This window comes from Natrix helvetica, assembly GCF_964273705.1.
Source record: "Natrix helvetica genome assembly, chromosome: Z".
Classification (NCBI taxonomy): Eukaryota; Metazoa; Chordata; class Lepidosauria; order Squamata; family Natricidae; genus Natrix; species Natrix helvetica.
Window position 1 is genome coordinate 79,955,520 of NC_138554.1, and position 23,522 is coordinate 79,979,041.

Genomic DNA, 23,522 nt, shown 5'->3' on the forward strand with positions numbered 1-23,522 from the left:
AATGTCTGAGCAGTAGGGATCCCTCCCATTAGAATTTTAGCCAATACACAAGTTTGAAGATAGTTCCTTTACCAACTGCCCAGAGAACCAGATAAACATACATTCCCATGGCTATCGTCCGTTAGACATTAAACTGAACTGTCCCACATGGCCATCATAAACCTTCCCCAAAAGCTGAGGGGATCTCAAGGTGCTTGGTGCCAGAAAACTAGTTGTAAAATATCAGTTATCACAGGCACTGCTAATAAATCAACTCCAAGCCTCCCCCCCTCCTAATTGAATGGCAGTATCACTTTTAGGGATCTTCCTTAGAAAAAGGATCTACCTGTGAAAAGATAGAAACAAAAATTCCATCATAGTATTTTAACAAGGTTTGTCGGGATATTGGGAGTGAATCCTCCCCCCCCAGTAAGGTAGCGGCCCTAACATGTTGTTTAGCTACCCATTCATTTTGGGATGAGGATAGATATTTCCAAGCAACTAAGTATTGGGTTTTCCCCCTGTGGATCCTAGAGTCAAGGATTTCCTTGATTTCAAAGTGTTGTTCACCTTCTATCATGATGGGAACAGGTGATGTATAGATGCAGGTGGTTTGAGTGGTGAGATTACTTCTTGTTTGAGTAAACTAATGTGAAATACAGTGTGGACTTGCCTAAGTGTCTTTGGAAGGAGTAGTTCTACTGTTACTGGATTGATGACCCTAGTGATAAGGAAAGGTCCATTGAAATTTGGCCCTAGTTTCTTTGATGGCTGTAATGATTGCAGGAATTTTGTAGATAAGTATATCTCCAACATGGAAAGGTTTGGGTTCCATTCTTTTCTTGTCAGCTTGAATTTTAAAAGCCACTCTCGCTTCCTCTAAATCTAAACTAAATACTGGCCATGTGTTTCATAAAGTGTCTATCCACTCCTTAAGTAAGGGAATAGTGGGTTCTTCGGTGGGTAGTTCAGGCATGGGGCTAGAATCCTGTCCTGTTGCTACTCTAAAAGAGGTAAAACCAGTACTTAAGAGTACAGAGTTGAATGCAACTTCTGAAAAAGATAAAAGTTCAGACAATTGAAAATTAATGAAACATCTTAGTTGAAAATCCTGTTGAAAATTAATGAAACATCTTAGATATTGTTCTAGTACCAAGTTAGTTGTCTCACATTAAATGTTATCTAGTGCTTGGTGAGAAGAGCTCAACCCCTGGGTGGTGCCAAGTAAATTTTAAAACGCCCTCCAAAATTTGGAGGTGAGTTGGACCTCTCTGTCGGAGATGATTCTCTGCAGGGCTCCATGAAGATGATAAATGTGTATCAGGAATAACTTGGCAAGACTCTTGGCAGTTGGGATTGTTTGGCAAGGTATAAAATGTGCCTATTTTGAAAGCAGGTCTGTTAAGACCCAAATGACAGTATTATTCACACTTTGTCGCAGTTCTACAATAAAGTCCATAGCAATTTCTCTCCAGAGGTCTGAAGGTTTGGCTAACTTCTCTAAGAGTCCGGGAGCTTTCCTTGATGTCTTTTAGCTGCTGCACAAGGAGGGCAGATAACTACATAGCTCTCTATGTCCTTTTTTAGTGATGGCCACCAAAATTGTCTTTTAATTAGATGTAAAGTTTTCACAAAAACAAAGTATCCAGCTAATTTGGAGTCGTGGCACCTTGCCATTAAGCACAGTTTTGGCTAGCTGGAACATACAACTTCCACCCAAGCTGTTATCTTTCATCAGGCAGCTGGATTTGTGGCTCAAAAACCATTCATCGGTGGCCAAAGCTTGTTTAAAAGTTTGGGTGGTGTCATTGTCCATCAATATTTTTTGTTTTGCCTGGGATCTAGTGATTATTTTAGCAGCTAGCTAATTATTTTGTACTGTGGGTTTGATTATATATCTTCATCCTATTGTGGTTTTGTGGATAGTGCATCTGCCCGAATTTTTCCCCCCGGGGAGATATCTGAGTGTAAAACTCAAACTGTTTAAAGTATTGAACCCATCGTACGTGTTTTGGGGAGTTTCCTTGGGATCTTTAAGGCTTCTAAATTTTTATGATCTGTCCAGACTTCAAAAGGGTTAAAAGCACAGACATAACTGTGTAAACTTCTTTCTCCCAAATGACCAACACCTCTGCTCAGTTTCATTCGATTTTTTTTATGTGTAAGGATCCAAAACATGGTTGTAATTGGTCTTGCTCATTTTTCTGAAGCAGGATTGAAGCATTGCCACATCGCTATCTTGTATGATGGTTTCTCTGTGTCCGGGTGCTTTAGTATTGACTGCTGAAAATAGCTATTTAAGTTTTTCAAATACAGCTTGGCATCCCATTGTCCACTTCAAAGGCTGCTTTGGTTTTGGGTTACCCTCTCCCTTTGTTTTTAAAAGCTGATGGGGAGAGCAATCTGGGTGAAAGCGGGATAAACGTGGTAAAAGTTAGTGAATCCCAGGAAGCTTTGTAACTGTTTACGTGTGCAGGGTGGTTCCCAATCAAGTACTGCCTGCTCTTTAAAAGGGTCCATTTCTATGCCCTGGTGTGAAATGTGGTACCCTATATAATTTTTTTCTTGGTGGAATTCACATTTAGAGAGTCTCCAAGGCCCCCCTCCTCCCAGTTGAATGGCAGTATCACTTTTAGGGATATGACATGCTGCCGTTCTTTAGAAAAAGGAGAGATCCACCCATGAAAAGATAGAAACAAAAATTCTATTATAGTATTTTAACAAGGTTTGTCAGGGTATTGGGAGTGGATTTTTTTCAATAAAGTAGGGGCCCTAACATGGAATTTAGCTACCCATTCATTTTGGGATGAAGGTAAATGCTTCCAAGGAACTAAGTATGGGTTTTCCCCCTGTGGGTCCTAGAGTCAAGGATTTCCTTAATTTCAAAGTGTTGTTTATCTTCTATCATGATAGGAACAGATGGTGTAGGTGCAGGTGGTCTAACTTGTGAGATTACTTTTCGTTTGAGTAAACTAATGTGAAATACTGGATAGACGGAAAGGTTTGGGTTCCACTCTTTTTTGTCAGCTTGAAGTTTAAAAGCCGCTCTAGCTTCCTCTAAGGCTAATCTATTAGTCATGTATTTCGTAACGTGTCTATCCATTCATTTAGTGAGGGGATAGTGGGTTCTTCTGTGGGTAGTTCAGGGATGGGACTAAAAACCTGGCCTATTGCTACTCTAAAAGGGTGAAACCAGTCCTTGAGTTCACAGGGTTATTGAAAGCCACTTCGGCAAAAGATAAAAGATCAGTCAAGTTATCCTGTTGAAAATTAATAAAAGATCTTAGATATTGTTCTAGAACCGAGTTCAAATTTTCAGTTTGATGGTTAGTTTGAGCATGGTTACTGGAGCTCAATCCTTGGGTAGTGCCAAGTAAAGTTAAAAATGCCCTCCAAAATTTCGAGGTGAATTGGACCCCTCTGTCGGAGATGATTCTCTTCAAGACTCCATGAAGGCGATGAATGTGTATCAGGAATAACCTGACTAGACATTTGGCCGTTGGGATCTTTGGCAAGGTATAAAATGTGCCTGCTTTGAAAACAGATCTGTTACGACCCAAATGAAAGTATTTCCCGGACTTTCTGGTAGTTCAACAATAAAGTCCATAGCAATTTATCTCCAGGGGCCTGAAGGTTTGGCTACCTTTTGTAAGAGTCCGGGAGCTTTCCCTTGACGTCTTTTAGCTGCTGCACAAATAGGGCAGCTGGCTACATAGCTCTCCATGTCCTTTTTTACTGATGGCCACCAAAATTGCCTTTTAATTAGGTGTAAAGTTTTCACAAACCCAAAGTGTACAGCTAATTTGGAATCGTGGCACCTTGCCATTGTGCAGTCTTTGGCTAGCTGGAACATACAACTTCCCTCCCATCTGCTTTCATCAGGCAGCTGGATTTGTGGCTCAAAAACGTGGCTAAAGCTTGTTTAAAAGTTTGGTTGGTGTCATTGCCCAACAAAGTTTCTTGTTTTGCCTGGGATCTGGTGGTTACTTTAGCGGCTAGTTTATTGTTTTGTATCATGGGTTTGATTACGTCTGGCTTCATACTATTGTATTGCAGTTTTCTGGATAGTGCATTTTCCAGAAAATTCACCCCCCCCCCAGGAAGATATCTGAGCATAAATTCAAACTGTTTAAAGTACGGAGCCCATCTTACTTGTTTTGGGGAAAGTTTCCTTGGGGTCTTTAGGGCTTCTAAATTTCTATGATCTGTCCAGACTTCAAAAGGGATCTTATTCCCCTCTAGAAAATGCCTCCAAGTTAAAAGAGCCCACTGAACTGGCGGTGGCTCCTTCCAGGGCTAGGGTAAACACTCTCTCCTTGGGTTTGAAAATCACATCCGTATTCTTGCATGTAGGTGGGCATGTGTGCCACAAAGAATCCCAATTTTTTCAGGTTCCCATCAAACTTCACCTCAAGGGAAGGATTTTTTCTTTTTAATTGCAAGTTTCGGGGTTGGTTGGGAGCTGCCCTCAATCCATGCACCAACTGGGGGGAAGGGTTTGCTGGGTTCCTTGCTGTTACTGCTGTGCCATCTGTTTGATCAGCAAGCTACCCTGGCATCATCCGCGATTGCTGCACTTCCAATGCCTCGGTTGCCATTCTGGCTCCCCTCGGTTGAGAGACTTTCCAAAATCTCCATCACCAAATGGGTTACATGTCTTCAGACAATCCTCTCTTAGCAAGACTTCATTTAGCTCCTCCTGATCAGAGGGGGTTTCTAGCTCCAATTTCCACCCCAGTTTTTGGCTACCCTGGGTAAGAGTGACTCTCCTGGTTCTCCCACCCAGCCATCTTTCATCCTGATGTCGATTGACCAGCGGGGCTTTTGGGGGTCCTCCAGGCTGACCTCATCTTCTCTGACAGGGTACATGGTGCAGTTCTCTGGTTGGAGGGGGGGTGTTGTCATCTCCCTCCAGCAATCAGCTTCCCCTTATTTGCTGTTGTGCTCAGACATGGTTTTCAGGGTCCCCTCGGTAGAGCAAATGTTGTCTCTTCTGGTTGGCTGTTTTGCAGATGTTGCTTTATGTAAGGGCTCCTCTCCTAACTGTTCTGCTTTGGTCTCAGTATATAGCAATTCAGGTTCCTAAAGTCCAAGAAGAGACATTTAGCATCTTTTCCCTCTCTAAACAACACTGGGGCTGCAATTTGTGGCCAGGCTGGCTCAATGAAACCCCTTGCTAAGTTTTTCTCAATTTCCTCAGTTCTTCCAACTCCCTCAGGGACATGCTATACATTTTGGATTTAGGGAGTTTGGTACTGGGTAGAATTTCCATTTCCACTACTGCCAGTGGAGTAGTGGTGGTGGTGAGCTCGTCCTTGTCCCAACAAATAAACCCAATTGTTGCAGATTTCCATCAAACTTCACCCCAAGTGTTTTTCTTTTCTGTTGCAGACTTCGGGGTTGGTTGGGAATGGGCCCCAAACCATGCACCAACTGGTGGGGATGGTTTTCTGGGTTGCCTGCTGCTGCTGCTGTGTCACCTGCTTGATCAGAAGGGTCCAGAGAGGGGGTTGCCCCCCTGGCATCATTCGCGGCTGCTGCCCTTCCAGTGCTTCTTTGCTGCCATTCTGGGTCCTCCAGAATGAGATTATCGAAAATCTCCATCACCAATTGGGTTATATGTCTCTTCATGTCCCTCTCAGCAAGGCTTTGTTTAGTTCCTCTTGGTGAGAGGGGGCTTCTAGCCCCAATGTCCACCCTTGTTTTTCGGTTACCACGGGTGAGGGTGACTCCTCTGGTCCTCCCATCACAGCTGTCTCATCCCAATGCTGATCAACCAGCAGAGCTTTTTGGAATCCCCCAGGATCACCTCATCCTCTCCGACAGGGTACAGGGAGCAGGCTTCCAGTTTGGGGTATGTGTGTGTGTGACATCTCCTTCCAGCATTCAGCTTCTCCCTGCTCACTGTTGTGTTCAGACAGGTTCCTCTCTATAGAGAGATTGCTTATCTGGGCTGACCGTTTTGCAGATGTTGCTTTATGTAAAGATTGCCTCTCCTAGCTTAAGAAAGACTCTTGAAAGGGAGTATTTCAAAAGGAAGCTTTTATTAAGTAGAAGGGAAACCATTAAGTTCAAAGCAATGCCCTTAGGCAATACAAGTAGAATTAGAGCAGTAGAGACCCCTCCCATGAATGCAGATTTTAGCCAATACACAGATGGTTCCTTTACCAACTGCCCTGAGAATCAGATAAACAAACCATGGCTACCTTCTGTTAGACATTAAAGTAAACCGTCCCACATAGCCATCATAAACCTTCCGCAAAAGGTGAGGAGATCTCAAGGTGCTTTGGCGCCAGGAAACCAGTTGTAAAATATCAGTTATCACAGGCACTGCTAATAAATCGACTCCAAGGCCCCCCTCCTCCCAATTGAATGGTAGTATCACTTTTAGAGATCTGACACAATCATTCTTGCTATATTCAGCTGAATTATAATAATTTACCTTTCCTATAATCCTATAAGATCTGGGATGGAGCTATAGAAGCTTTATATGCATGTCAAAACAATCATTCCTCTTTGTGGACACTTTGTGAACAAACTGGGCCTATTAGGTCTTAATACTTCTTCATGTAACTGGATACTTGATTTCCTTATTGATGGTCCCCAGTTTGTGTGAGTTGGAAAAGTTTCCATCTCCATCTCCTTTAGTACAGGTCCTCCACAGATTTGTGTCTTGAGTTCATTATTCACCCTGATGACCATGACTGCTGTATCTAGTCTGCTACGAATCATATTGTGAAGTACATGGATGACACTGCAGGGGTGGAGTTTATCCGGGATGACAATGAAGATTCTTAGAGGGAAGAAGTGAAGGTTTTGGTGGATTGAACCTGGATTTGAATGTTAACAAAACAAAGTAGATCACTGTTGATTTTAGAAAGTGCCGGCGTAGTCATACTCCACTTTGTATGAAGGCTGCAGCTGTGGAAATGATCAATAGTATTAAGTATCTGAAGGTGCACATAACTAAGAATCTGACTTGGTCTCTTCATGTTATCTTTAGTTAGGTGTGAAAATCACCATTTGAATTTCCTATGTTGGATGAGGAGAGCACATCTTTCTCCTTCTGTCCTGGCCACTTTTTACAGAGGCACGATTGAGAACATTTGAACAAACTGCATAACTGTTTGGTTTGGTGATTGCAGTGCCTCAGAAGATGCAGAGAATGGTAAGGACAGATGAGAATAACACTTTCCATTATTCATGGTACTGTTTATAAACACTATGCACAGAGCTCGAAACATTGTTATAGACCCCAAACACCCAGTTTATGGTCTGTTTCTGTTGCTCCCTTCTGGGAGGAGGTTTCAAAGGATCTATAGCAGGACTACTAGATTCTGTAACACCTATGTTCAGCCGTCTTCTAAACTCACAAGATTCTTTTTTTCGCTATGGATATGTATACATACAAACTAGACTGTGATGTTTCTCTATGTCATCATATATGTGCATGTATATACATAATGGTTATCTTTTGAGAGCTGAATGCAATAACATTTCATTTTAATGTAGGCTGACTAGTGTACTTTTAAAGTGACAATAAAGTTTCTATTTCTGTTTCTATTCTATTCTATTCTAATCTTATTAATTTCATTTTTTTTAAATGATATTTGGGGAGAAGAAAGCTTATTCCGCAAATTATCATTTATTATATTTATTTATTAATGTATATATTTACATTAAATGTAATATGCTGTTATCATATTTAAAAAGTCACCTGTAGTGCAGAGTTAATTTTCTTTGGTTCTTCTCCGTAATCTGACATACCATTTACTGAATATGTAAATACTGTAATCAGAAAGAAAAATATATTTTAGGATTAGGAATCTACCTCCCAAAGAACATCACCAGTTGTACTACTAATATGTTTTCACTTCATTTTGTCTTTGCCTGCAAGGATTTGTAACTTTCATTCTTATGCCCTTTCTAAGGATTAACCATCAATATCCTATACTATTTCTAGCTGTGAAATGTTTTAAAGAGAAAGGGATGAAAGCCATGAACATTATTCCATTATTGGTATTAAAATTTTCATTTTAAATAGTTCCACTTATTCTTTAACTGAATGGAAATGTATGGGGAAAATGTAAGGAATGTACAAAGATTTTATATTCAAATATTCTATTCTGTTACATATATTTCCTCACTTTTCTTCCTCACATATGATTTCTGACATATTAATTACTGTCAACATTCAACAACTCTGTTTTCAGAAATTTAACTATTTATCTGGAACTGATAATGTTTACATGAATATAAATAGTTACCAAATATCAATTCTCTCCACATAATAGTGCTTTCCTAGGAATCTGAGGTAATCTCTGTCTCAGAGGAATCGTCATCTCTCTTCTTCTATAGATGCTTGGTTCTTGGCAACAATGCCATACTTATGTTAGCACAGGACAAAGCCTGAAAACTGCCTTATAATATGTATGTTTTTGTTTTTGTGCTCTGTAGTAGAATCCTTGTGAGCACAACACAAAAGGTTTAGTGTTATCAGGGCTTTGCAGACAGCATGGAACATTTTTCTAACTGCCAAGAGGAATGTTTTGGAGGAGTTTTAGAGTATATATATTTTTTATGCTGAACTTCTGACAAGACAACTATAATCTCATCAAATAATGATCAAATAAATTGTTTCTATTCTGGTGATGTTTGTTGGGAAACCCAGAGAACTCCATCAGCATCCTTCCTGCACTATGTGAAATTGTGCATAAATATGGAAAACATGAATGTTAAATAAGATTTTTTTAATGATTTGCTAACCAAGAAACACAATATAATTATTAAAAACCCTGGATAGTAGTAGGAAGTAAGTAGTAACTGTCTCCTCAATGTCTGTTTGCAACTTCTGACATTAATCCCAGAAGAGAATTTGTACTTTAAGACTATGAGATAATCTGTGTTCTAGCTATAAATGAGAGCTTGCACTCACCACTATTGCTGCGTTGCCTATTTAGGACAAACATATTTCCTAGGCTGCCAACTTCTTCAGGAACCTCTGCCAAATCTGATGTCTGTAATAGGCAAAAAGGCAACAGACTGAAAATTAATAACGATGAAGAAAATTAACATGAGTGGAACAAGTTGATGATAGTAGTGAGAATATGGTAATTAGAATGGAGCTTCAGTGCTGCTTCTACTATATATGTGATGGTGAACCTATGACATGGACGCTGGAAGTGGCACACATCTCTAGAGGCCATCGCCCATTGCTTTTCCAGGTTCTGGCACCACATGCACATCAGCCAGCTGGTCTTTGCATATACAAGAGATACGGAAACTGGAACAGCAGCTCCCTGGCATGCATGCATGCACCAGGAAGCTGAGTTTCTGGTTTCTGGTGCATGCTGTTCTGACCTAGGCTTCCCAAGAGCATGAAACAAGTTCCTTGTCCTGACCAAAAAACCTTTTATTAATTTACTGTGAATTCTGCTCATTCACGTTCAGCAAAGTCTTTCAATGGAGGATTTACTGTCACATACCTTATGTGGTTTGGAGAGCTGACAGGCCAATATCTGCAAAACTTGGCAATGAGTCTCAGAGAGTCACAAACCAATTAAACAAACTAATTTTCTCCTGCAAATTCCACTCCCTTTTTGCACCTCTTTTACTTCCTCTGGGAAGGGCCATTCATTGTCCACCTGTTCTTTAGCTGTTCCCTTCGTCTGGCAACTCTGTGCTTGTGCACACTGGGAACAGGCTCCAGCTGTTCATCTTCCCCAATGATGTCTGTCTCTGAAGACAGCTGATGACTGGCATACGGCTCTGCCCCCCTCTCTGCCTCTAACACAGAGCCCTCATCAGAGCCTTCCACAGCTCCAGGACTGGCCCATGTTCCTCCCCAACCTTCTCACTGTCTGAATCTTCTGCCAGATCTGCTGGCCGCTGGCGGGCCGCAGCACTTGTTGGCCAGCTGGTCTTCATGCGTGCATGCACACCAGAAACTAGAATCTTCCTGTGTGCCGGGGAACTGCTCTTCCAGTTTTTGGAACTCCTGTGCATGCGCACCAGGGAACTGCTCTACCAATTTCTGATGCTCCCTCATATATGCGCATGCTCCTGTTTTGGCACTCAGTGTAAAAAGGTTCACCAACATTGTACTATATTATCCAGAAGCAGTTTAAATCCTCGATGGAAGCAATTATGTATAGAATAATTTGGTGTCCTAGATGTTAAATGGAGTGCAAAAAGGTTTTCTTATTTAGACAAGAGAAAAAAAAGACTCAGTTTTTTTAGAGCTTCCATATGAAGTAGATTAACCCTTCCCCAAAATGCACTCAATATACTAAAGGTCAACTCATATAATTCCCTAATAAGCATACGTAGCTCTTCAATATAAGAGGAAGATATTGTATTTCCTTGAATGCAAAGCTTACCTCTCTACATAGGATGAAGCTGTAAAGATGCATTGTTAGAATTCAATATCCTTTTGGTTGCTATACTGAATCCTGATGATGGTTGGATACAGATACTGTTATAATTATATTTACTAAAACCTATTTGGAATCAAGTAGCTTAATTAAGAATTTAGTCTATTCTGTTCCAAGTAAGTATGGATACAATTGCGTATGAAGTAACATAACCCATCTCTTCATTTGAACAATATGGTTCTCTTCCATCCCAGGTTTTATTTCATAGTCATGCCTGGCATTCCTTTGAGAGCTTTTTTTTAAAACAACTAGCTTTGAAAAATATGATGAATGACTAGACAACTTGTAACTTGCTGGGTCATCCTTTCAGAGATATTTCTTACCTAAACAGAGAAACAGAATGACTACAGGCTGAATAGAACTACAGAATGACAAGCAGTCGGAGAGATTTCTGACCTTGTTAGCTTCTCCAGTGAGTTTCTTTTTTTTTTCAATTTTTCAATTTTATTAACAAATGTAAAATACACACAAACAAAATTAGACATATAACACATTTGTATGTAATGTAATACAAACAGGAGCTTCCTGTTCTAGAAAGAAAGTAGCAATTATGTCGATAGCGGCCACCTTATATTATTTCCCATTCAATTGTATTTCATTTGGGTTTTACCATTCTTAACTTTCTTATTTTACTCTATTTTTGAGTTTTGTTACATTCCTTCATTGATTCTTGTTTCTTTCCTCCATCCACTTATATCATTTATCCCATATCTGGTAGAATTCTGATTCTTCTTTTCCCTGAATTTCTTTAGTTAGTTTGTCCATCTCAGCACAATCCATCACCTTTCTTATTATTTCATCTTCACTTGGGTAAAGGCAATTCTTGCCGCCGTAATTATATGTAGTATTAAATACTAGATTTCTTTTTTGTATTTCGCAGACATTATTCCTAATTTTAAAAAATTCAGGTTTCTCTCCAGTGAGTTTCTTTGTGGGAGGCTAGCAAAGAGTATCATAAATCTTCCTTCCTTCCTTCCTTCCTTCCTTCCTTCCTTCCTTCCTTCCTTCCTTCTTCCCTCCCTCCCTCCCTCCCTCCCTCCCTCCCCCTCCAATTCCAACTTGCTTCTCCATTTACTTTACTTGTGGGAAGTAATCTGAGACGCAGATAAGTAGGAATTCTCAAGGATCATGTTCCGGAGTTTCAAACCACATGCCCCACCTTCTTACATCCTGCAACCTCTAAGGTACCAGGCAATGGTTATAAATTGGGTGAAAGGTTAGATAAACAATGCAAGGCAAGACATAGAAAGGAGAAAGAACAAAATGCATCCAATCCAATGCCCCCATTTGTCCACCAAAAGTCCACTTGGAAAGACATAAAACATATAATACATTACAATTTAGGATGGTTTTTGAGGGTATTTCAGGTGGAATTTCCGTAACAGTGTGGGGGCTTTTACATGTTTTTTGGCTACCCACTTGTTCTGAGATGATGGTAGGTGTTTCCATGCCACTAAATATTACATGGAGCCATAGTGAGTGCGGGTGTCCAGGATATCAAAATGTTTTTCTCCTTTCACCATAACAGGGTTTGGGGCCATGGCAAAAGGGGTCTGATCTGGATGAACTTGCCTATGTCTTAGGAAGGAGTTCTATTATGAGGGGATTAATGATTCTGGTAATGGGGAATGGCCAATGAATTTTGGTCAGTTTCTTAGATGGTTGTAAGGATTGTAGAAACTTTATGGATAGATAGATATATGGTCCCCTACTTTGAATGGTTTGGGTTCACAGTGCTTCCTGTCAGCTTGAACTTTAAAAGCTGCTCTTCTTGTAGAGCTAGTCCGATTACTTGCCAAGTGGACTGTAGATTGTTTATCCACTCCTTAAGGGAAGGGATGGCAGGCACCTTTGCTGGTAGCTCTGGCAAGGGGTTGAATTCTTGTCCTGTGGCAAACTGAAATGGGGTAAAGCCAGTATTGCTGGGTACAGAGTTGTTGTAAGCTACTTCAGCAAAAGGTAACAGGTCCAGTTGTCCTTAATAGTTAATAAAACATCTTAAATATTGTTCCAATGCATCATTTATTTTCTCTGCCTCACACTTTGTCTGGGGATAATGTGAAGATACAGACCCTGGGCACAGTCTAACAGGTTTAAGAAAGCCTGCCAAAATTTGGAGGTGAATTGGTCTGAGATAATCCATTGGGGAGCTCCATGGAGGTGATAAATGTGAACATTTTTACTAGTGCCTTGGTTTTAAGGACCTTCTGGCGGGTGTGAAATGGACCTGTTTTAAAAAGAGGTGCATTACAACCAAAATAACTGTTTCCCATGGTTTCAGGCAGCTCCACTATAAAATCTATAAAATAGAAATCTCTTTCCATGGTGCTGAAGGTTCTGCTACTGTTTGTAAAAGTCCTGGGGATTTTCTTTGTCATCTTTTTGCAGCTGCGCTGGTAGGACAGCTAGCAATGTAGCTCTCAATTTCTTTTTTTAAGGGATGGGCACCAGAATTCTCTTTTGATGAGGTGTTGACTTTTCACAAATCCAAAATGTCCAGCTATCCTAGAGTCGTGGCATCACTTCATGAGATCCAGTCTTTGGCTAGCAGGGATGTAAAGTTTGTTTTCTACCCAGGCTAAGTCATGAGCAAACTGTTTTTGTGTGCTTGGAATTAGTTATCCTTAAGTAGGGCGTCCTTAAATTTGGAGACCGTTGCATTGTCGGCAAGCAATTCTTTTTTGATTTGTGCTCAGGTAATTACTTTGGCAGCTAGCTGGGGTGTTTGGAACATAGGTTTAACAATTTCAGTGTTTTTGCTGTTGTATTGGGGTTTTCTGGACAGGGCATCAGCTAAGATGTTTTTCCCTCTTAGAAGATATTTGAGGGGGAAATTAAACTGTTTAAAGTATTGTGCCCAATGTACTTATTTGGGGGAGCATTTTCGTGGGGTGTTCAGAGCTTCTAGATTTTTATGATCAGTCCAGACTTTGAGGGGATTTTGTTTCCTTCTAAGAATTGTCTCCATGTGGGGAGGGCCCATCGTAATGCATAAGCTACTTTCTCCCATATAGCCCATTTTTGCTCAGTTTCTGTAAATTTTTTGGATATGTATGCACACAGTTGTAATTGTCCCTGTTCATTATTTTGCAGTAGGACTGCTCCTACTGTTACATCACTAGCCATCTGCCTGGATGACAAATAGTTGTTCTGGATCTGGATGTTTTAGGATTGGTTCAGCTGAGAATAGTTTTTAAGTTTTTCAAATGTTGCTTGTCATTCCATGGTCCAGTTAAGTGATTGCCTTGGTTTTGGCTTCTCTCCCCCAACTTTTACCCAGTCAGAGTCCAAGCCTGATGGATCTTCAGACTTGAACACCGGGCCCTATCTAACAAAATAAAATTCAAGGTAGAGAAAAGTAAAGTCTTACACTTATGCAAGAAAAAACCTAGTACACCTAGAAACTGGGTGAAACCAATTTTAATAACAGTAATTGTGATGGGATCTTGGAGTCTTAGTGGACAACCAATTAAATATGAGCCAACAGTGTGCGGCAGGAACAACAAAAAAAAGCAATGCAATTCTAAGTTGTATTACAGAGGGATACAATCAAGATAAAGTGAGGTACTAGGGCAGCTTGTTGGGACCCCCTGGATCGGTGGCGGCCATGAGGGGGTCTCCAACTTTGCCCCAGGAGCCGGGAAGCATGGGGGGTGGGCGGCAGCGCTGTCATGTCACCGTGCGTCTTCGCCGAGCGGAGCCTGGAAGGAAACAACTAATTGAAGGCTACAGCTGGTGCGGTGAGGTGGGAAGTCTCTCCAAATCTCTTGCTAATCTATTCAATTGATGAACAGCAGTCTTTTCAAAGCTTCGTTTCAATCTTTGGAAGTGTTAAGATTGGAGGGGGGGGGTTCCACCACCCCCCTTGGAAAAGCGGCATTTGTCTCCCTCTCCGAGAGAGTTAAAAACCTACTTTCACTTCCTTTAAGTAATGGGAGAATGACTTTCTACTACAATTGCGAGAGAAAGGATGGCTGAGTTTTCTTTTAAACTATTTACGGGAACTTTTGACTTGTTGCTTTCTGACCTTCTGTGAAGGCTGAGCCAAGATGACCAACTTCCTCCTTCTTCCTTGCCTTTACGAATGAAGTTCCTTTCTTGAAAGATTTTCTGGCTTTATACTATTTCACACCCCAGAGACCTCCAGGAGCTACTCCTATTACATATTTCCCTTGGATTTGGAATATTTGATTCAATTATTTGGCTTGGAGTTGCACAGGAAGACTAACATTCTCTTCTGGGCTTGCCTGCCTTGCGATCTCTCCCGGTTGTGCTTTTCCACAGACGCCATTTCTTTGTACAGACTTATAGCTATCTCTGAGTTTCATAATGGGCCCTAAAAAATTACCGCCTGGTAAGGCATCCTCGGCCCCGACCTCCTCTATGTCCAGCCTGATCACTCAACAGACACAACTGGTGTCATTTCTACAACCTAAAGCTCCCGAAGAGAGTCCAAAGGATTTATCTGTTCACCAAATGCTTCAAACTCTTTTCTCTTCCGAAAAGTTCTGTGCAACTTCATCTTGCCACAGTGTAGCCAAAAAAGAAATTAGATAGAATATCCAAAAACAAACGCAATTAATATGAACATTTTAAAAATTGGATGAAAATTAACGATTAAATCAATCTTTTTAAAATTTTGTTCAGGCCAACCCAACTTTTTAAGGGCACGTCGGAAGGACCCGAGGTCGGGGATTATGCGAAGTTCCGGGGGCAGCTCATTCCAGAGGGAAGGCGCTCCCACAGAGAAGGCTCTCCCCCAGGGGGTCACTAGCTGTCTCCTCAGCACCCTGAGGAGGCCAACTCTGTGGGATCTCACTGGACAGTGGGAGGCTACTGGTGGCAGTAGGCAGTCTTGCAAGTACCCTGGGCCTAAGCCATGGAGCGCGTTAAAGGTCATAATTAGTACCTTGAATCGTACCCGGAAAACATCCAGCAACCGGTGCAGGCCACCTAAAAGCGGTGTAACATGGGAGCACCTAGGTACCACCAATGATAACCCTTGCAGCTGCATTCTGGACCAGCTGAACCCTCCGGGTGCTCTTCAAGGGCAGCCCTATGTAGAGAGCATTGCAGTAGTCCAGGTGAGAAAGGACGAGGGCATGAGTGACTGTGCACAGAGCATCCTGATCCAGGAAGGGGCGCAACTGATGTACTAGGCAAATGTGGTAAAAGGCCCCTTTGGTCACGGCCGTCAGGTGTTCTTCTAAACTAATCCGCGTATCCAGGAGGACTTCCAGATTGCGGGCCCTCTCTGAGGGGACTAAAAGTTCTCCCCCTATCATCAAAGATGGAACAAGATGCGCAAATCGGGATGACGGAAACCACAGCCACTCCGTCTTGGAGGGATTGAGTATGAGCCTGCTCCTCCCCATTCAGATCTGCACAGCCTCCAAGCATCGGGACATCACGTCGAGGACATCGTTTGGGTGGTTTGGGGTAGAGATGAAAAGTTACGTATCATCAGCATATTTATGATACTGTACCCCCAAACCACGGATGATCTCACCCAGCAGTTTCATATATATGTTGAACAGGAGGGGTGAGAGAACCGATCCCTGGGACACACCACAAGTGACGCACCTTGAGGTAGATCCCTGCCCTCCAGTCCACACGAACTGTGACTGATCTAACAGGTAGGAGGAGAACCACCATAAAACGGTGCCCCCACTCCCAACCCCCCGAGTCGTCACAGTAGGATACCATGGTCGATGGTATCGAAAGCCGCCGAGAGGTCTAATAGGACCAGGACAGAGGAGCAGCCCCTGTCCCGGGCCCGCCAGAGATCATCAACCAATGTGTCCAATGCTGTCTCCGTGCTATACCCAGGTCTGAAACCCGACTGAAACAGATTCAGGTAGACAGCTTCATCCAGGTACTGGGGAAGCTAACGTGCTACCACACTGTCAACAACCTTCACTACAAAGCGAAGGTTGGATTCTGGACGATAGTTGGCTAAAGAAGCTGTGACAAAGGGATTCAGGAAAAGTCCCAAGCTCCATCAGGAACCTTTCAGGGTCCATCAGGCACCTGGGGCAGAACCATCTTGTCGGTTCTGCCTCCCTGCAGTGCGGAGTAGCAGTATGGAAGTCAAGCCTGATGAGGAAATGATCAGACCATGACGAGGGTTGGATAGAAATATCCCCTAAATCTAGATCATTCATCCACTGCCCAGAGACAAAAATCAGGTCAATCGTGTGTCCCCTATTATGGGTGAGGTCTTGAATTAACTGAGTTAGATCCATAACCGTCATGGAAACCATGAACTCCTGAGGATGTCTCACCAATGGAAGGCACATTGAAATCCCCCAGGATCATAAGCCTCGGGAAATCAACTGCCAATCCAACTCACTAACTTCTGACTTTCCATGATCTGTCCCATCACGTATTGTAAAAAGATGATTTTATCCCCATGCTGAGCGGAGAGATATAGAATCCTACTATTCCAGTTCACAAAGGCATTTAAACTGCCCGGCTATAAACTTGCATGTGGGTAAGATGCCCTAGTGGCCAATCATAAACAGCTTGCTTTATGCTGATGATATGATTTTATTCCCAAGTAGAATTACGTAGGATACTAAGAAGATTCAGCTCTTATTGCCAGGATAGCTCCATAATCATTAATAAATTAAACAAAAATAATGGTTTTTGGAAAACACTATCAGAGAGATAGGTGGCAATTAGATAGTGAACCAATTGAACAGGTTTCACCTTTGTATACTTAGGCATAACTTTTTCAAAGATTGGATCTTGGGCTTGCCATCATCAACAGTACATTTAGAGCAAAAGCCCGTTTGAATTTAGTGCTTAAACTAAAGAACCTATACCCAGGCTCTCTAGCCCCATTAATTAAGGTTTATAAAGCTAACGTTACCCCTGTATGGAGCAGACATTTGGGGTGTATACTCAACCACAGTCCTAGAACAAACATAGTCCCAGCACGAGATATTTTGAGTGTAGACTCAAGAACATCTGCTGCAGGAATTACAGCTGAATTGGGAATTCATACAATTCATGCACTATCCAAAATTAGAGCATATAACTACTGGTGCAGTCAATGAAATGGAAACTGACAGACTTCCCAAGTTATGTCTACTAAAGCAAATAAAATTATAGTCACAAATCTCCTGGATCATCAAACTATCAAATTTTGTAAGAAGCTGTGTCATTCCTGTCTCTTGCATAGCTGGAGAACAACTAAAAAATAGAGCTGCCCAAAGGATATAGAAGCCCAAATGATATAGCTAGTTGGTCAACTTGAGATGGCTGAGTAAATACAAATGTACTTTTCAAGCAGACAGCTATTTGAAGTTACAACTGCCAAAACATCTTACAGAGATATTTACATGAGTGAGAGTCAAACAGCTTGACACAATGGTCAGATATGAGAGATTCCATTCTGTGCTCTACAATGGGTGTGTCTGTGTTTGTGGAGTAGCAAAAGTAGAAGACCTGGCTCACATCCTATTTCACTGTTGCTTCTATAAGGGAGTGAGAGACAGGTACTTTGGTCTATATACCAAACAAATGCCCCTTTGGGATCCCCATATCAAAACAACTTACCTTATGTGTGGCCAGAACCTGAAAACAGCATATTTAAAACAGCACAGTACTTAAACAAAATGGTTTATATGAGATTTGCATATGTGCGACTGATTGGGGTAGATTGCAGGAGTGACACCAAAATATAATTTTATCATGTTTTATCTATAGCGTAAATTATGGTATTCTATTCCAATTTCATTTTAGACTATATTTTATTCCAATTTCATTTTAAATTGCTTTTATCAAATTTTAGTAATAATTTGTTTCTGGAATTTTGCACTTTGATATGGCCAAAGGGCTAATCAATAAAGACCCAATGTCAATAGCTTAAACTCAATTTATGGCCTACAAGTTAAAGAACCCTTTTCCAACACAGTATGATTGATTTTTGTCTCAACTTGTATCCTTGCAAAAAGGGTCATAATGATGTGACTCCAAATCATAGCTGCTGACCTTGCATTTCTTGATTGGCACCTTTTGTTTAGAGGTTGTAATACTGCAGAAGACCATTGTTTGAAGTCAATAGAGTCATTAACCTATATGTACCAAAAATAAGCCCTAAAGGAAAAAAATTACCCATAACAATAAGAAAGTTATAATCCCAAAAAATATCTTTGGTGAGAGGGCTATGTAGCTAATTTTAAAAAAACACTACAAAACCTTATGCCACCAGATAAAGACAGAATGCACCGATTATCATTGCAAACAGGAGGGAGAACCGTTAAACTCAAAATCTACCCAAGGCTTCGATAATTTCATAAACGCCAAATTTAAAGACTCAAAAACTACTCCTTTCATATGTTGAGTTGTGTGCTGCTTTGTGAGCTCCTGCAGCGTGATGGGTTTTGATAAGTTTCTGATTGCACTGCTTTTGTTTTCCTGTTTTCCTAGGTTAATCCTGGTCCCAGATCTTTTGTCTTCCTATCCCGGGGGTTAGTTCTGCCAGGAAATAGGAAAAGGGGAGTTCCAGGTGAGCTATTTTTAGCCTTTGTCTTAATGGGTGTACTTAAGAATTTACCTTTCAGCTGGTTTTTGTCTGATGTTTTATTAAAGGGGAAAACCACTGCTTTCTGTGGTTTCTGGTTCTGTGAGCTTTCTGGCATTGTCCTTTATACTTTCCACAATGCCTTGATGGTTTCTATTCAATACAATACAATAGTAGAGTTGGAAGTGACCTTGGAGGCCTTCTAGTCCAACCCACTGCCTAGGCAGGAAACCCTATACCGTTTCAGGCAAATGGCTATCCAACTGTCCTTAGGGTTAGGGGGAAAACTGGTTTCATCTCCAGTATTTTGGTGGAAAACTATTATTCTTTTGGTTTTTTCCTAGTGCTGTCATAGTTTGTGTTTATGTGTATGTGTGTGTGTGTGTGTGTGTGTAATGTCACACAGGTATCTACACATTAATAATGTTCAGGAATTAATAATTTGCTTATATATTTTAGTGACCTTTCCTTACATAATTGGTGTTTTCTTTCATACTTCTTTCATACTTTTCTAACCTGTCTCTGTTAGTTAGCCATTGATAAAACAAACCCCACATGAAAAAGTATTCTTCGTCTTGATTTTAATTGTTAATTTATTCATTCTAATATTTTCTTTATTCATTTTCATATCTTTGTTTTTCCACGGCTGTGTAAACACAATTCGAGCAGCTGTTAACATGTGTAAAATTAAATATGTATTGTATTCCCTTTGAAATACCCAACAAAATATTTTTGGATTTAAATCCATAACTTGCTTTACCATTGCTTCTAACCATGACACCTCTAACTCTTAAATAGCTACTTGGACTGACCTAAGTACTGGACCTAATTCATATATTCCTGTTTTTTGAACTGAGGAATACATTCAGAAAAAGAATTCTGTTTTGCTCTGTGAATCTATCTATGACATTCATTCTTCTTGATCTTAGTTGAAAAACTATATCTTTCCTGAAAATACTGTACATTGTTGGGTGAAAACAGAGATCCCTTCTGTTACCTGTAGTGCTTAGCTTACAACCACAATTGAGTCCAAGGGAAAATATTGTTTTATTTCTTTTTCAGTTAGTATTATTTAATAGAATGAAGGCAACAATGACCGCTTTCTTCTCCAAAAAACCAAGACAGGAGAAATCAGCTGATCCACAACAGTCACCAGCACCACCAGTGCCAGCACCATCAGCACCACCAGTGCCACCACCAACATCACCAGTGCCAGCACCACCAGCACCACTACTTCCACCACTTTGAAGTCAGAGAAAGCAGCAAGTCCATCTCCACAGAAAGTCTTCCAAAACTTCCTGACTGCTGGAGTTTGCTGCAATACAGAAACTTCAAGGAGAAGTATGATGGACTGTCACTATCTGACAAAAAGTTAGGTTGTGAGTACTGTGCAAAACATGGGTTCTCATTAGAGAAAGGTGTTCACATTTTTAGAGAGTGCAAAAAATTTCAGGTTGAGGCAGCAGGGACAAATAAGGAGAATCAGCAATCATCTCAGCAATCAGAAAAAATGGAACATTTTCAATCAAAATCACACATTATTTGTAGAGAGAAGAGTAAACAACAGGAGCAGGATGCTTTAACCAAATCCAGAGATTGGATTGGCAAACATTTATCCAGCACTAGCACAATATTTTTTAATGCTTACAATCGGGCACAAAGATGCAAACCATTCTCAGACATTGAAGGGCAGATAGATTGCTTCCGGTGGCGCCGCTGTCCTTGGAAGATGTTCTCTTCGAAACACCAGTCCGTGTTTGAGTAACAAGCTGCTAGGATATCATAAATCAGCTGTCCAGCAGTTTGAAAATCTCCCCCTCGAAAAAAAGGGGGGAGGTGAGCACTCTGGCAGAGGGAATATTCGCCCAGCGGCCCCAGAAGCAATTCTGTGGCATGAAAGGTGTGAGCTCCCCAGGAAGCCTGACGATCTCCTCATCTGCATTTGCAGAACAAAAGGCAGCGTCCACACCAGCCACTTCAAGTTTATTTTACATCTGAATGAGAAGCTGGCAGAGCAAACTAGGAGATCAACAAATGCAAGTACCAGCCTTAACTCCGTAGATTATATCTCTTTCTTTAAACTTAAACTTTTCCCCCCCAAAAAATGGCGCCGGAGGAACAAAGGGTGTGTTGAAAACGAAAGTGAAGTGGGAAACTGATTAGCACCTGTTAAGTGCCTCTTTGAACAGACTTCAAAGAATACTTTATTTGGAATACTCAAAGAATACTTTCTTTGGGCTTTCTCGATTGAATAAATTGGCTGTTTGAAAGCCTGATCTAAATATTTTGAAATGGCTTCCAAAACAAAATTTAATACTTCAAAGAGTGCGGGCAGTTCACCGGCCCAAACTTCAAAGTTACAGAACACAACCACAAAACCTGACACTGGAGGCTCTACAAAATAATTTACAAAACGCACTAAAAGAACAGGCAGTTGTCACGGAGGGGAAATTTACAAGTGCCTTCAAAGATGTCTCTGATAAAATATCTGGAATTAAAGATTTAATTCAAACACGTAACCAAGAGATAAGGGAGGATATAGTTGAGGCACTTAAAGGACTATTTGGCTACGTTGGCATCTCTCGATGAGAAGGTGGAAGAAATTAAGGAGGCTAATATAAAGTTGGATGATAAACTTGTGGAGGCACAAAGAAGAGGCTTTTGCAAAACACACGAATACGAACAAGACTACCTAAATCTTTTTTTGATATGATGGATGACTTTGAACTGAGGGATATCTGGAGAGAACGGAATGTTAAAGAATGGGACTTTACCTTTTTTTCCGATAGGCATCAATCCTTTTCCAGAATTGATTTTATACTAATTGCAAATGATCTTTTTTCCAGGGTAAAGAAGACTAAGATATGCCTGAGAACTCTAACAGATCACAACCCGGTTTGGATAGAACTTGAATATGGAGACCGACCCAGGAGGTCTTGGAGATTACATGAAAATCTATTTAGATATGAGAAAAATGTTACGGAATGTAAAAAACTATTGAAAAAATATTTTGCTTTTAACATCCATAAGGGGATATCAATGGAAATGGTTTGGGACGCAAGTAAAGCATACATGAGAGGTGTTTTAATAAATTTGAATAATGTTCATAAGTGTAGAAAAAGGAAAAACAAAGGGAATTAGAGGAAGAGATTTAAAAAAAGAGCAGGAGTTAATGTCTAAACCAGATAATAAGACAAAAGAGATAATTACTTTACTGCGAGGACAGTTCAATATGTTAATGTCGGATCAGATAGCCACTAATCTTTTATATGCTAAACATAATACTTTTTGTAATGCCAATAAACCGGGTCAATGGTTAGCATACATGTTAAGGAAAAAACAAAGATCCCGTAATATAGAGAAAGTAGAATATAAAGGGAAGGAAGTCTTTCAACAGGATATGATTAAAAAGACTTTTCTAGAATTTTACACCAGATTGTATGCTGGTGATAAAATACAAGGGTCAGATATAGACCGATATCTGGAGAGAGAAAAAATCTTATACACAGATGAGCAAAAGGGAAGATTGAATAAACTTGTAACTGTAGAGGAAATCCTCCTGGCAATTAAGCAGTTAAAAGTTGGTAAGGCACCTGGCACAGATGGCCTGACAGCGGTTTATTATAAAAAGCTACACTAGAAATGAAGGGAACTATTTAATAAAATTCAAATGGAAGGCAGGGCTCCACCATCCTGGAAAACAGCTTTTATTTCATTGATTCCAAAAGAGGAACAGGATCCTACCCAGCCAAAAAATTATAGGCCAAAAAATTTAGTGGAAGAGGAAGCTATCAAGTTAGCTACACCACATCTGCAACGACCCCCAGCATCAAAGGCTCCAGCCAGACGTCCCTTCTGAGGAAGAGGCTACGCTCCAAGGATGCCAAAATGCTACACCTGCAACCGTGTGGGACATGACACCTGGGATTGTCCGCAACGAGTTCCAGCTCCCGTCACGTACCAGCCCAGAGGAACAGACTCCAGAGGCAGAGGTAGAGGCGGAAGACAAGGTCGTCGTGGTGCAAGGCGTGATCCACAAACTCCACTTGTAACACTGGCCATAACCAACGTTCCACAACCTGAACCATCCTCTGCTACCATAAATTGTCAGGGGAAAAACACCCTGATGAAAAGTGAGGTTTATGGACCGGGCTGATTCCCAGCAGCATATCATTAAGATGTTAAGAAAAGAAAATAACTTACTTAATAACTTCCTTACTTAATACAGACTACAAAATTTTTGCTAAAATATTGGTGAATAGGTTGATGGCAACTGCGCAACAAACAATTCACAATGACCAGTCTGGTTTTATACAGGGAAGGCAAATGAAAAGTAATGTAAGACAGATTATCAATTTAATGGAATACTTGGGAAAATATAACCAGGTCCCGGCAGTGCTTCTATTCCTAGATGCGGAGAAAGCATTTGATCAAGTTAATTGGCAATTTTTAATAAAAACATTACAAAGGATGCAGTTTGGAGAGTATTTCATGCAGTCTATTAAAGCAATGTACCAGAAACAGACAGCACAAATTACAGTTAATGGAGGTTTAACAGAATCTTTCAAGATTGAAAAAGG

General features: G+C 40.8%; 1 protein-coding gene across 1 annotated transcript in view; it reads right to left on the reverse strand.

Moving 5' to 3' along the window:
- STAC (SH3 and cysteine rich domain) overlaps positions 1-23,522 on the reverse strand; it is a 195,318-nt gene that overhangs the window by 32,828 nt on the left and 138,968 nt on the right. Inside the window, exons 6-7 of the mRNA XM_081933459.1 lie at positions 8,915-8,996; positions 7,697-7,767 (exon numbers count right to left, since the gene is read on the reverse strand). Coding sequence (XP_081789585.1) covers positions 7,697-7,767; positions 8,915-8,996 — 153 coding nt within the window. The remainder of the gene's footprint in view (positions 1-7,696; positions 7,768-8,914; positions 8,997-23,522) is intronic.